This window comes from Dendrobates tinctorius, unplaced genomic scaffold (assembly GCF_039654945.1).
Source record: "Dendrobates tinctorius isolate UK_male_01 unplaced genomic scaffold, ASM3965494v1 ptg000039l, whole genome shotgun sequence".
NCBI classification, from domain to species: domain Eukaryota; kingdom Metazoa; phylum Chordata; class Amphibia; order Anura; family Dendrobatidae; genus Dendrobates; species Dendrobates tinctorius.
Window position 1 is genome coordinate 36,978,798 of NW_027361707.1, and position 13,225 is coordinate 36,992,022.

General features: G+C 43.8%; 1 protein-coding gene across 1 annotated transcript in view; it reads left to right on the plus strand.

Moving 5' to 3' along the window:
- Positions 1 to 7,242, plus strand: part of LOC141088509 (cytosol aminopeptidase-like) — a 37,089-nt gene extending 29,847 nt beyond the window's left edge. Inside the window, exons 6-7 of the mRNA XM_073574635.1 lie at positions 2,476 to 2,563; positions 3,974 to 7,242. Coding sequence (XP_073430736.1) covers positions 2,476 to 2,492 — 17 coding nt within the window. The 3' untranslated portion in view covers positions 2,493 to 2,563; positions 3,974 to 7,242. The remainder of the gene's footprint in view (positions 1 to 2,475; positions 2,564 to 3,973) is intronic.
- Positions 7,243 to 13,225: the final 5,983 nt, after the last annotated feature.

Here is a 13,225-nt window from a genome sequence, read left to right on the forward strand (position 1 = left end):
GAAAAAACTGAGGCTAAAATAAAATTTTTGTGAAAAAAAAGTCCTTTTTTTTTTTTTTTTTTACGGATCAATTTGTGAAGCACCTGGCGGTTCAAAGTGCTCACTATGCATCTAGATAAGTTCCTTGGAGGGTCTAGTTTCCAAAATGGGGTCACTTGTGGGGGAGCTCCAGTGTTTAGGCACACAGGGACACTCCAAACGCGACATGGCAACCGCTAAATATTACAGTATATTTTCCATTCAAAAAGTCAAATGGCGCTCCTTCCGTTCTGAGCCCTGCCATGCGCCCAAACAGTGGTTTATGACCACATATGAGGTATCGATGTACTCAGGAGAAATTGCCCAACAAATTTTAGGATCCATTTTATCCTGTTGCCCTTGTGAAAATGAAAAAATTGATGCTAAAAGAAAATTTTTGTTGGAAAAATTAAAATGTTCATTTTTTCCTTCCACATTGCTTTAGTTGCTGTGAAGCACCTGAAGGGTTAATAATCTTCTTGAATGTAGTTTTGAGTAGCTTGAGGGGTGCAGTTTTTAGAATGGTGTCACTTTTGGGTATTTTCTGCCATATAAACCCCTCAAAGTGACTTCAAATGTGAGGTGGTCCCTAAAAAAAATGGTTTTGTAAATTTTGTTGTAAAAATGAGAAATCGCTGGTCAACTTTTAACCCTTATAACTTCCCAACAAAAAAAAAAATTGTTTCCGAAATTGTGCTGATGTAAAGTAGACATGTGGGAAATGTTATTTATTAACTATTTTGTGTCACATAACTCTCTGGTTTAACAGAATAAAAATTCAAAATGTGAAAATTGCAAAATTTTCAAAGTTTTCGCCAAATTTCCGTTTTTTTCACAAATAAATGCAAACATTATCGACCTAAGTTTACCACTAACATGAAGCCCAATATGTCACGAAAAAACATTCTCAGAATCGCTAGGATCCGTTGAAGCGTTCCTGAGTTATTACCTCATAAAGTGACACTGGTCAATATTGTCAAAAATGGCCAGGTCGCTAAGGTCAAAATAGGCTGGGTCATGAAGGGGTTAATTGTATGGGTCCACTGCATCCTGATGGTGCATTTGTCTGGAGGCCTGTACGGGTAAACCTTTTTGCTCTTTTGCTGTTTTCCATCTATAAATGTGGAAATGTAGCAGAGCTGTGTGCATCTATAAATGTGCAAATGTAGCAGAGCTGTGTGCATCTATAAATGAGCAAATGTTTCAGAGCTGTGTCTATACGTAGCAGATCTGTGTGTGTATAATACACATTAACAATTGATCTATTACATTCCTATTCTACCCTAGTGCATTAAAATTAGTGATCATGACCTCTCCATTTTACCCGGGAAGTTTTAGTTAGTAGGAAAAATGTTTTTCCTATTTTGTGCTCTCTAAACCTAGAGTGTAGTGCAAAATAATACAGTATTTATCTTTCAATTTTAGTTATATAAAGGCTATATGAAAATGACAGTTTTATTCACTTTTACTTTTATGCCACCAATTGAACCACATACCGTGGTATAAGCTGTGTACACAAATTTGTGGAATATTTGAAAATTAATTTTGTTTTAAATGCAGTGGAACAATTTTTAAAAATCTGGCTGTAAATGTTTTCCCCTCCCAATTTAAGTACGGTAACTTCCGACACATCAACTGTTTTGATTAATGGTGTCGGAGTGCTGAAACCTTCGCAGACCACTTATATACTTTTGTGAGCATATACAATGCTAACCCTGCCCCTCCAAAAATGAGCTAAAAGGGCACAATTCTGATTATAGTGCCCCTGACCTTTTTGTTTTATGGATCAGTGGGGGGGTGCTAAACTCGCATACCCTCACTGATCAAAACTTAAAGCGTTTAAGTGTGACATATAAAAAGTTCTCTAAAATTGCTTTTTGTCTTCCATGGAGGGGGGGAGAATTGCCCAGAATTGTGGCACTTTTTTTTGTGAAGTTTCTCTAAAATAAAAAAAAAACTGAAGAGGGAGATTGGAGTAGATAGCTGACCTGCATTTTTTTCTTTTTAAATCCATTGATGAATCGGACAAAAACTCCACGAAACCACCCAAACTCTGGCAACAATGGCGGGGACAGCAAAAACAGAAAAATAGACACGTAAACACACAAAAATAAACTTTAAAACAGGCAAAATGCGATAATGGATTACTTTCTTGTCCCATCCCATGGACCACTTTTTAGGACATTTTTTTTATATTTGATTATTTTGCAGTAAATTACTTAAAAAAATCAATTTGGTACAAAGTAAAACACCCGTCACGCAGCGGCTTATCAGAACAGTAGGAAGTCGGCCAAGTCTTTGGTCCTGTTGCCAAGAGGCTCCCAAACAGCGGCCATTGTAGTTACTCAGCATTGGTCCTAGGTTTTCTATGGCATCTCTACTCCTGTCTGATACTTTTTATCTTGTATGTAATATGTTTCTGTAAAACTAATGATGGTGTTAATCTCGTCCTGTAAGGTTTGGCTCCACTGTGAAAATATGCCCAGCGGCAGAGCTAATAAGCCTGGGGATGTGGTGAAGGCCAAGAACGGGGAAGACCATCCAGGTAATCTTCACCCATTGCCGGCTGTGGTGACGGCCATTATCCTGACTAGTAGGAGTTTAGTAGGGTGACGAATACAAATATCAGCTTTGCCCTAGGTTTCCTCAGCTTTTGGCTCCCTAGTAAACATGATATAAATGGAGATCTGGCCCCTGGGTTTATGCTCTTATCTCATTGTAACCCAAGGCAATGTGTAGCGGGGCCTGTGATGGGTTGGACCATTAGATGTACATGGTCAGTGTGAAGCTGGAAAGTGTTCTGTACCAACACCACCAAACAATGGAGAACCAGCTCAAAACTCGCCACCCTGAGCCATTGTTAGTAGTGCTATCCAGTTCAAAGTGGCACTGAGGAGTGGCCATACATTTGTCATGTATAGTCAATGGCGTAGCGTGTGTTGGGGGCCCCGGTAAGGCAAGTGTTTTCATTGTGCTGTGTAGTATTAGTATAGAGTCCCTTACACTAATCCAGTACTGAACCCCCAAACATATTATTGTTTTTGTTTTTTAACCCCTTACTGATATCTGTCGGCACCCTGTCTTTGATGCGAGCTCAGGAACTGAGATTGCATCTTTCCCAGCAGATGATGGCTGTGTTATTCAGCCATCATCTGCCTCTAACATCCTCGTGTAGAGCGGAGCTCTGTCCACAGGTGTTAACCTGTTAAACTTAGCTGCCAGTCTTTTGACAGCGGCATTCACAGCTCACGTCCTGAGGAGCGCGCTGTTCTAATTGGCTGTTGGCTCCAATGCGAGGTGCTCGCGGTCTCACAATGGGTTGCCATGACAGCTGGGGGTCTGCTGAAGACTCCTTATGGCTGTCATGGTGGTGCTCCAATGAGAGCGGGATTTTTTCCTATATAAAGCAACACTGGTATTGCTTAATCCTATATATCCAAGGAGGATAATGGTAGACACTTCACTATTCAATACACCACCTATATCTGTTCCTGCAATAGTCAGTAGCTGTCAGATAGGAAGAGATTCCAGCTTCATAATTAAAATATTGACTTTTTCGATGGATATATAAAAACAAATTACAATTGAAAAGACAAGGCAAGAAGCCTCCACAGAAGGGGGACACGAGCAAAATATAAACCCATCCCACAATAGTGGATAAATTGCTGTATTCAGTCCTTCAGGGTTTAGATTTATTACAGTGCAGGATCTTTCTAGAATAGACCACGATAGAGCCGGATTGTTCTCTAATGCCACCAGTTTTGTGACTATTATAGATAAAGTGCGAGTCCTATAATTCAATAGAATACAGATATCTAACCGCAAGATGAAGGGTTCTCCTCTAATAAGTATTGATCCCTTGCCCTGTACTGATCAGATCTGAACAGCAATTTAGTTTGTTTTATTTTATAGATGGCAAAGTAGTAAATCCATGACTGCTGCTGTTTCCTCACAGGTAGATAACACTGACGCGGAGGGACGGCTGCTGTTGGCGGACGCTCTGTGTTACGCACACAACTTTAATGCAAGAGCGATCGTAAATGCAGCGACATTAACAGGTATGGGAGCTGCGTACACATGATGGAAGGGGCTGGAAGAATGTACACATGGGCTCCGATTCATTAAGTGTGGGGTCTCAACGTCAGAGGCGCGCGCCACTTAGGATGCCCCAAACTCGTTATCACTGCCGTGCGGATCCATGCACCTCGCAAGAAACAGGACTGGAGTAACACTTGTAGAGTAAGAATCACCCCCCACTTTTGATGAATTTAATGGGCGGGTGTAGCCAGGCCCCATCCCCCTTCACCAGCTCAGAATAGATGATCCGTTACTGATCGGTGAGGGTCTGACCAGGGAATAACTGTCCCTGATTGAGCTTTTTTTTTTAATTCAAGTTACAAAATTGAGTGGCAGATTGGATACTTGATTACTGCTCCATACCTCCTCTTACAGGGCTGCCAGAAAAAGCCGAGTGCAGCACTGGGCAGCCCCCCATAGGATGAGCAGAGCAGCGGTCAGGTATCTGCATTGCCGCTCTATTTAACCAGAGATAAAAGTTCCAATTTTGCCGATTAATACGGTTACCGATCAGTAAGATTTCACCAGTAGACTTGGGCGACTTTGCAGAGGGAACCCGGGTTCCTGGATCACGCCTGCCCATCAGCTGATCGCCGCCGCAGCTGCATATGTCACATGCTGTGACTGACACAGGCGCGACACATGCAGCTGCAGAGCCGTTCAGCCGGTGTGATCCAGGAAGCCGGGTTCCCTCTGCAGCTTATTTGGTAAGCGCTTATAGCTTGCCGAATAAGAGGGAACCCGAACAAATTCGCTCAACTCTAATCACCAGTCCTATGGATGGGTAATAACTGGAGAACCCTTTTAATTTGGATTTCAAAAAAATATAATTAATGTATGTCGTAGAGAAATAATGTTTGTTTTTTCTTTAGCTGTATATTTTATTAGTTTTGCATTGTCTGTCTGGTGGTCTGTGCTTTATGGCGGCTGCAATTGGGTGGAATATGAATGGTGGAAGAAGTGTCAGTAGACACAACCAGCTACCAGGATGTGATTGGTGCAGATGGAGCCCGGCTTTATCCGTTTCACTTTGTGGGATTGTACTGCAGCTGTATGCAGTTATTGTATGTAGATGTCTGCCTGTGTCTTCTCACGAGGAGCGCGGCTCACCGGGAATTGTTGTGTAGGTGCAATGGACGTAGCCCTGGGATCTGCAGCCACTGGAGTCTTCACCAATTCTTCTTGGCTTTGGAATCACCTTCAAGAGGTCGGAAACATTTTACTTTCTATCTTCTTGTCATAACATGCTCTTCTGTCTGAATCATTGTTCATTTCACTTTATTCCCCCCCCTTTCCTTATTCCAGTAGCTCTTTATTTGTCCACTAACATAACTGTACGAGAGATTTTTTTTTTTTTTTTTTTTGGGTTGGGAGGAGGGTGTGTTCTAGTTTTGAAAGACACCATTCACTTTTTGTACTATATTTGTCTTTTTTTTTAATTTTTTTTTTTATAGCGCTCATTGTGCAGTAAATGACCTGGAACACAATTATTCAGGTCAGTGCAATTACAACAGTGCCAAAGCTGCATAGGTTTGGGCTCCCCCCTTTGTTTGGTCTTAAAGAAAACATTTGGAACTTTTGTAATAAATAAAAAGAATAAAAAAATTTCTTCCATTCATATAGCTGTGCAAGAGCTTGTTTTTCACATGGCGAGATTTTTTTTTCTCTTTCTTTTCCTTGACCCAATTATGGGGTCCATGCAACGTTTTGATTTTTCACTGCATTTTTTGGAGGTTATGTTGACCAAAAAAATGGTCAGTTTGGCTTTATTTTTTGTCTTTTCCAGTATTGTAATTCTTAACATTTTTCATTGTTTTTCCTTCATTTTGCAGCAATGCCAAATAGATTCAGATCAGGAAAAGGAATTCAATTCATACTGTCAGGGTGTGTTTTTCTTTACTTGAACTTGTTCTGTATACTGCAGCAATATATAGTAAAAATTACCAGTCGCCTATTAAGATAGGGCAAGGCTGCGTAGGAGCACAAAGATGGAGGCAATGAGGGCCTTCAGAAGGTGTCTGGCTGCCAACGAAACCATCAGCACCTTCCCATTCAGCACTATTTCAGCTGTCATACAGCGATCTGAGCTAGCTCCAGTTGTTGCTACTAGAGGCAGTTGCCAGCTGTGTAACACTGCCAGCATCTGTTCTGTATGGGGGCGGCTCAGCTCCTGAGAGAACTCCGTACACCTGCACCTTTTGTGGGAAGGCACCAAGTATGTATTCTAGACCTGTGGGATGTCCTCCACATTGCTGAATTTACTGCTGATGTTTCATGTTCCTTCCAGGCCAGCGTCGTGACTGGGGATCGTGTATGGAGAATGCCTCTCTTTGATCATTACACTAAACAAGTGACTGAGTCGGCCCTCGCAGACCTTAATAATGTCGGGAAGTACAGCAGGTAATGGATGTAAATATGGTGGTTGTAGTAGGTTTCTAAAGTATCTCATAGAGCGACCCCCGCCTCTGAGACCTCCATCCATCACCAAAACGGAGATCCAGATTTGCTCATCTGTTGGAATTCCTATAGAAATGATTGGTGAGATCCTAACCACATGGGTGCACCCCTACAGGATATGTCATCAATTTCTATCATGGGAATATTATTATTATTATTGGGGTTTTTTTTTTCCTTTTTATGTGGATTTTATTAAAAAATAAACCTACAATTTCCACATCAGTAGTATACATGAGGTAATGTATCTTGCTCCACAGAAACTAATGAAAGGTTTTCTTCTCGCAGATCTGGGGGTGCGTGTACGGCCGCGGCTTTCTTGAAGGAGTTTGTCACGTCCCCGCACTGGGCTCACCTGGATATAGCCGGAGTCATGTCCAACAAGGATGAGGTCCCTTATCTGCGCAAGGGCATGTCCGGCCGCCCCACAAGGACTCTGGTAGAATTCGCCGATCGGCTGAGTAAGGACAAGAAGCCCAAATAATCCGGACATCAGTTACCGGATCTGCTTCGTCCTATGTGGACGTAATGAACTAAAGCGCAATGACCTTGCTATGCACTTATTTTTTTTACTAACACGACCAAAGCAAATCTAGAATCTGCGCCTCCATCTTCAGATGATTCTGCAATTTTAATACATCTACGTGCTGAGTGGAGAAATGTCTGAAAATAAAGAAAAAATCAAAAATTTTATCTGCCAGTCATATCTCACACATTTGTTTTATAGGTGTTGAACGCTTTAGGCACGATTCATCATTGCATTTTGGACGTGACAAATTAATCAAACTATTTGTACTTTTTTTTTTTCCTCCAAGCGGTTTCTGATTTTTATGTCAGTGTGACTTTCCAGATGAATTAAACAGATTCATTAAATGCGACTATTTAAAAAAAAAAAAGTTGCAAAATTTGGCACAATTCTACTCTTCTAGTCCTCCCTGGAGTGAATATATCAGTTATTTGGCTGCAACTTTTCCCATTTAAGCACTCGCAGAACCAGTTAGGAAAAAGACAGCTTGAGGTTATGCTCAAAACTCGAGTCTCATGTGCCATTTTGATGAATCTAGTGCAACAAAGTCAGCAAAAACCACAAGTTGAAAGACTTAAAGGGTTCAATTCATCATGAGCTGGGTATATTTTACTATCTGCCGTACATGTACTGTGCAAGTCATATGTGTATGGAGCTGGGCCGCAAAGTGTAAATGATTAAGTCACGGGTTTCCCTGAATCTTCTATATATCAATCTGCTCAGCTCCTGGTCACGCTGCAAAGCAGTTGTGGAGTTTCTCACTCAGGATGCTGTTTTCTCCTGATGTAGATTTACTGAATATATTAGTGGAAGGGATCTTCCTGGCATTTGTTCTCAGTAGATTCCTTTTGTATAGTTAATGGGGACCTGTCTCCTTGGAAAACGCCACCTTCAAGTCCACACTCACTGCAGCAAAACAAATCTGCTTCTCATATCTTATATCCTCCCTGTCTCGCAACCCTAATCAGCTATTCAGTAGTTTCAGTTGTCTCTTCCATCCCCCAGCACCCCCTCTCTCTCCTCTCATATCAGCTGCAGACTTTGCTTAATTCTTCAAGCAGAAAATTAACATCTGAGAAAGCTCAGGCCTACAGCCCTTCCTCATAACTCAGCCCTCCTCCTCCAAAACCAGTGTCTCTGCCATTATAGAAGACCAACTTTCCTCTCTACTCTCCAGATCACATCTCGCCACCTGTGCACTTGACTGATCCTGTCCCACCTCATACTAAACCTCACCAGTCTTCATCCCACCTCTTCAACCTCTCACTAACAACTGGGGTCTTCCCCCTTATGCTTTATATGTACCTTGATCACGCCCACCCTTGACCCATCCTCTGTATCTAGCTATCGACTCATATCACTTCTCCCCTATGCCTCAAAACTACTGGAACAACACGTCCATCTTGAACTGTCCTCCCACCTCTCTTCCTGCTCCCTCTTTGACCACTTATAATCTGGCTTCCAGCTGCATCACTCCACTGAAACTGCCCTGACTAAGGTCACCAATGACCTACTAACTGCCTAAGCCAAGGGACACGACTGTCCTCCTCCTAGACCTGTCCTCTGCCTTCGACACAGTGGACCACTCCCCCTTACTACAGATTCGCTCATCTCTTGGCATCACAGACTTGGCCCTATCTTGGATCTTGTCATACCTAACAGACCGGACATTGTCTCCCTCTTGCACACCACCTCATCACCCCCTATCTATAGATGTCCCCAAAGGTTCAGTTCTAGGACCCCTGCTCTTCTCAATCTACACCTTTGGTTTTCAGTATCACCTCTATGCTGATGACACACAGATCTACCTCTTTGGACCTGATGTCACCTTCTTGCTTACCAGAATCCCAACATCTGTCTATTTCATCTTTCTTCTTAGCTAAATTTCTAAAACTTAACATGAACAAAATAGAATTTGTCACCTTTCCCCCATCTCTCTCAACCCGCCTCCCAACCGACCTGGCCATCAAAGTCAACGCCTGTTCACTCTCCCTAATCTCACTTGCTCGCTGCCTTGGGGTTATCCTTGACTCTCATCTCTCTTTCAAACAACATATCCAAGCCCTTTCCACTTCTTGCCAATTCCAACTCAAAAATATTTCCTGGATTCATGCATTCTTGGTTCAGGAATCTGCAAAAACAATAGTGCATGCCCCCATCATCTCCCATCTCAAAGACTACAATCTCCTGCTGTGTGACCTCCCTTCTAACACACTTGCATCCCTCAATACTATCCTAAACTCTGCTGCCCGACTAATACACCTATTCCCCCACCTCTTCTCCCTGTCAATCCCTTCACTGGCTCCTCATTGATTGACCAGAGACTCCAGTTCAAAACCACAATCATGGCATACAAAGCCATCCACAACCTGTCTCCTCCATACAGCTGTGAGTTAGTCTCCCAACATCTATTCTCACCCACCATGGGAACCTTCATAAGAAACCTAAAGACTCACCTCTTCAGACAACCTGCAGTAACCCTTGTTCCATCATACTGCTGCACAAACAGCTCTACCCTCCCTATTGTAGCCTCACACATCCCTTGTAAACAGTGATCCCTCACGGGCAGGGTCCTATCTCTCCTCCTGTACCAGTCGATGACTTGTATTCATGATTATTGTACTTTTTTTTTTTTACACTCTTTTAACATGTAAGGTGTCATGGACGTAATGGTGCTAGAAGAATAATCTGCCCTTTAATAGCAATATAATGTTCCCTGTCCGCCTTATTGAACATTCAGATATAGGGAGAAAATTAATCTCCTGAGAGCTGCTGGATCATTTACCCCTTCATGACCTTTGACGTACATTTACGTCAAAGTTTGTGCCTGTCTTTGATGCGGGCTTGCACACCGACCCACAACTTTTCCCCGCACATGATGGCAGATTTAATCAGTCACCATGTGCCTTTAACAGCCTTGAGTGTAGTGGTGCTCTGCCCGTGGCTGTTATCTGGTTACATCTCGCTGTCCATTACTAACGGTGGGATTTAACACGTGCCGGCCAGAAGTGCGTCATTGCATCTTGACCATCAATGCACCCGACACGTGATCGTGGGGCGCAATTGGATTGTCGTGACAGCCGGGGGTCGGCAGAAGACCTCTGCACCTGCCATTACGATCCTACTGTGAGCATCGGCTTATGGCTGGCTTTCATAGAAGACTGTGATCTCTGCTACACACAGCAATGCTGATGCACAGGGGTGGATTAAGGGTAGCCAGGGCCCCGGGCTGTTCAGACTCCATAGGCCCTCCGGTCATGTGACGGGGTCGGGAAGTCACTAGTTTTCATGACGCATACGTGGCGTGAAGGGGTTAAATACTGAGGTAAAAAAACTCTGCAAATACGCAACGTGTGCACGAGGCCTCACAAATACTGAGGTAAAAAACCCCAAATGCTCAGTGTGTCCATGAGGCCTTACAAATACTGAGTGAAAAACTCACCAAATACTCAGCGTGTGCACGAGGCCTTATAAATACTGAGGTAAAAACTCATCAAATACTCAGCGTGTGTACGAGGTCTTACAAATAGTGGAAGGCTTCCACCCAACATCTAGTCCTGACTCACCTGTACCTAACATCGAAACCAGCTAATAGCCTGCAATCACCTGCTGACCTGGACCCATGACCTGCCAGACAAGTTACTTCACATGAGTCACACAGAGGCTTCTGCTTCATGAACTTCCCCAGATAGAAGAAGCAGCCTCCGATGTGCAGCCTGTGGCCGGATACACAGGAAGAGACGCTCCTCGTCACAGGCTGTGTCCAGCATGGCAGCAGAGGGGTTAACGCCACAGACAAGTCGCCGTCTCCTCACACACTGAACACGACGCTGCATCTGGCGACGAACAAGCGCACATTGCGCAATGTTAGTCATGTCCCAGATGTTCAGCATGTGGAGGACCAAGGGGGACCAAAAAAGACCCCAGGATTGGAACAGGAGCATGGGAAAGTGGACGGCGGTTGGAGGGGCAGGGTTTATATAGGGGTCGGAGTAAGTATATATATATATACACACAGACACATATTACTACATGCGGGCAGTGCACACATGCACAATCCTCAGGTTGTACAACTTCCAACTGGTCAAAACATTTCAGTATGCCAAGAAATATAGCAGGAATAAAATACATCTCATAGTAACTTGTGTGAGGCACAGGTGACAAGAACCCGCCATCTCGTGCCCACCTTACTAGAGGTGCCCACATATAACAAAGTTGATGGAAACAGATGCCTTCCACTATGATGATTGGCTACCGGCCGCCCGACCACACCCATTTCACAACTAGTCACACCCATGTCCACGCCCCAACCACACCCATTTAGCACTGCTGATCACACTGACTGGTACTGAGGGCACAGTGGCTGGTACTGTGGGCACATTGACTGGTACTGAGGAAAAGAGAGAAAGAAAGAACAGAGAAACAAAAAAAGAACAGAGAGAAAGGAAAAAAGAACAGAGAAAGAAAGAGGGGATAGAAAAAAAGAACAGAGAGAAAAAAAGAAAGAGAAAGAAAGAGGGGAAAGAAAGAACAGCGAGGGAGAGAGAAAGAAAGGGGAAAGAAGGAACAAAGAGAAAGAAAGAGAAAGGTGAAAGAAAGAATAACGAGAGAAAAAAAGAAAGAAAGGGGAAAGAAAGAACAGAGAGGGAGAAAGAGAGGGGAAAGAAAGAACAGAAAGTGAAAGAAAGAAAGAACAGAGAAAGAAAGAAAGAAAAAGACAAGGAAAGAGGGGAAAGAAAGATTCTATAAAGATACTATACCAGCTCACATTGTAGTGCCCACCTGAGCCTCCTGGTGCAGGACATATCATGATCCACTCACATGGCCGACATCCCCGAGTCCAAGGCGATCCCGCTGTCCGCGCTCTCAAAGGAGGACATGGTGATGATCTGAAGCATTCCCTGAAGAGCCTCCATGGTTCCGTCACAATCTCCTCTGGTCATTTACATCTCATAGTAACTTGTGTGAGGCACAGGTGACAAGAACCCGCCATCTTGTGCCCACCTTACTAGAGGTGCCCACTGCCCACATATAACAAAGTTGATGGAAACAGATGCCTTCCACTATGATGATTGGCTACCGGCCGCCCGACCACACGCATTTCACAACTAGTCACACCCATGTCCACGCCGAAACCACACCCATTTAGCACTGCTGATCACACTGACTGGTACTGAGGGCACAGTGGCTGGTACTGTGGGCACATTGACTGGTACTGAGGAAGAGAAAGAAAGAACAGAGAGAAACAAAAAAAGAACAGAGAGAAAGGAAAAAAGAACAGAGAAAGAAAGGGGATAGAAAAAAAGAACAGAGAGAAAAAAAGAAAGAGAAAGAAAGAGGGGAAAGAAAGAACAGCAAGGGAGAGAGAAAGAGGGGAAAGAAGGAACAAAGAGAGAAAGAAAGAAAGAGAAAGGTGAAAGAAAGAATAACGAGAGAAAAAAAGAAAGAAAGAACAGAGAGGGAGAAAGAGAGGGGAAAGAAAGAACAGAAAGTGAAAGAACAGAGAAAGAAAGAAAGAAAAAGACAAGGAAAGAGGGGAAAGAAAGATTCTATAAAGATACTATACCAGCTCACATTGTAGTGCCCACCTGAGCCTCCTGGTGCAGGACATATCATGATCCACTCACATGGCCGACATCCCCGAGTCCAAGGCGATCCCGCTGTCCGCGCTCTCAAAGGAGGACATGGTGATGATCTGAAGCATTCCCTGAAGAGCCTCCATGGTTCCGTCACAATCTCCTCTGGTCATTTTCCATCACGTCACTTCCGATAGAATGTCATGTGCGAGTTTTCAAGTGCTCCTTGGGGCTCCGCCATATACTCCTGTGTCCACGGGAAAAGTAAGCTCCAGGTCGGGGCAGTGGGGCAGACTCTCAAAATCTGGTACGGTTGGGAGGTATGAATGCTCCCCATCATACACCTTGTACACACATGGCTCCGCACACCTCATTCACACACTGTTCCGCTTTGTATGCCTCGTACACACGGCTTCGCTCCGTACACCTCGCACACACAGCTCCATTCAGTACACACATCGTAAACCTCGTGCACATGCGGCTCTGCTCCGTACACCTTATACACACACGGCCACACTCTGTACACCTTGTACACACATGGCTCTGCTCTGTAAACCTTGTACACATGCGGCTT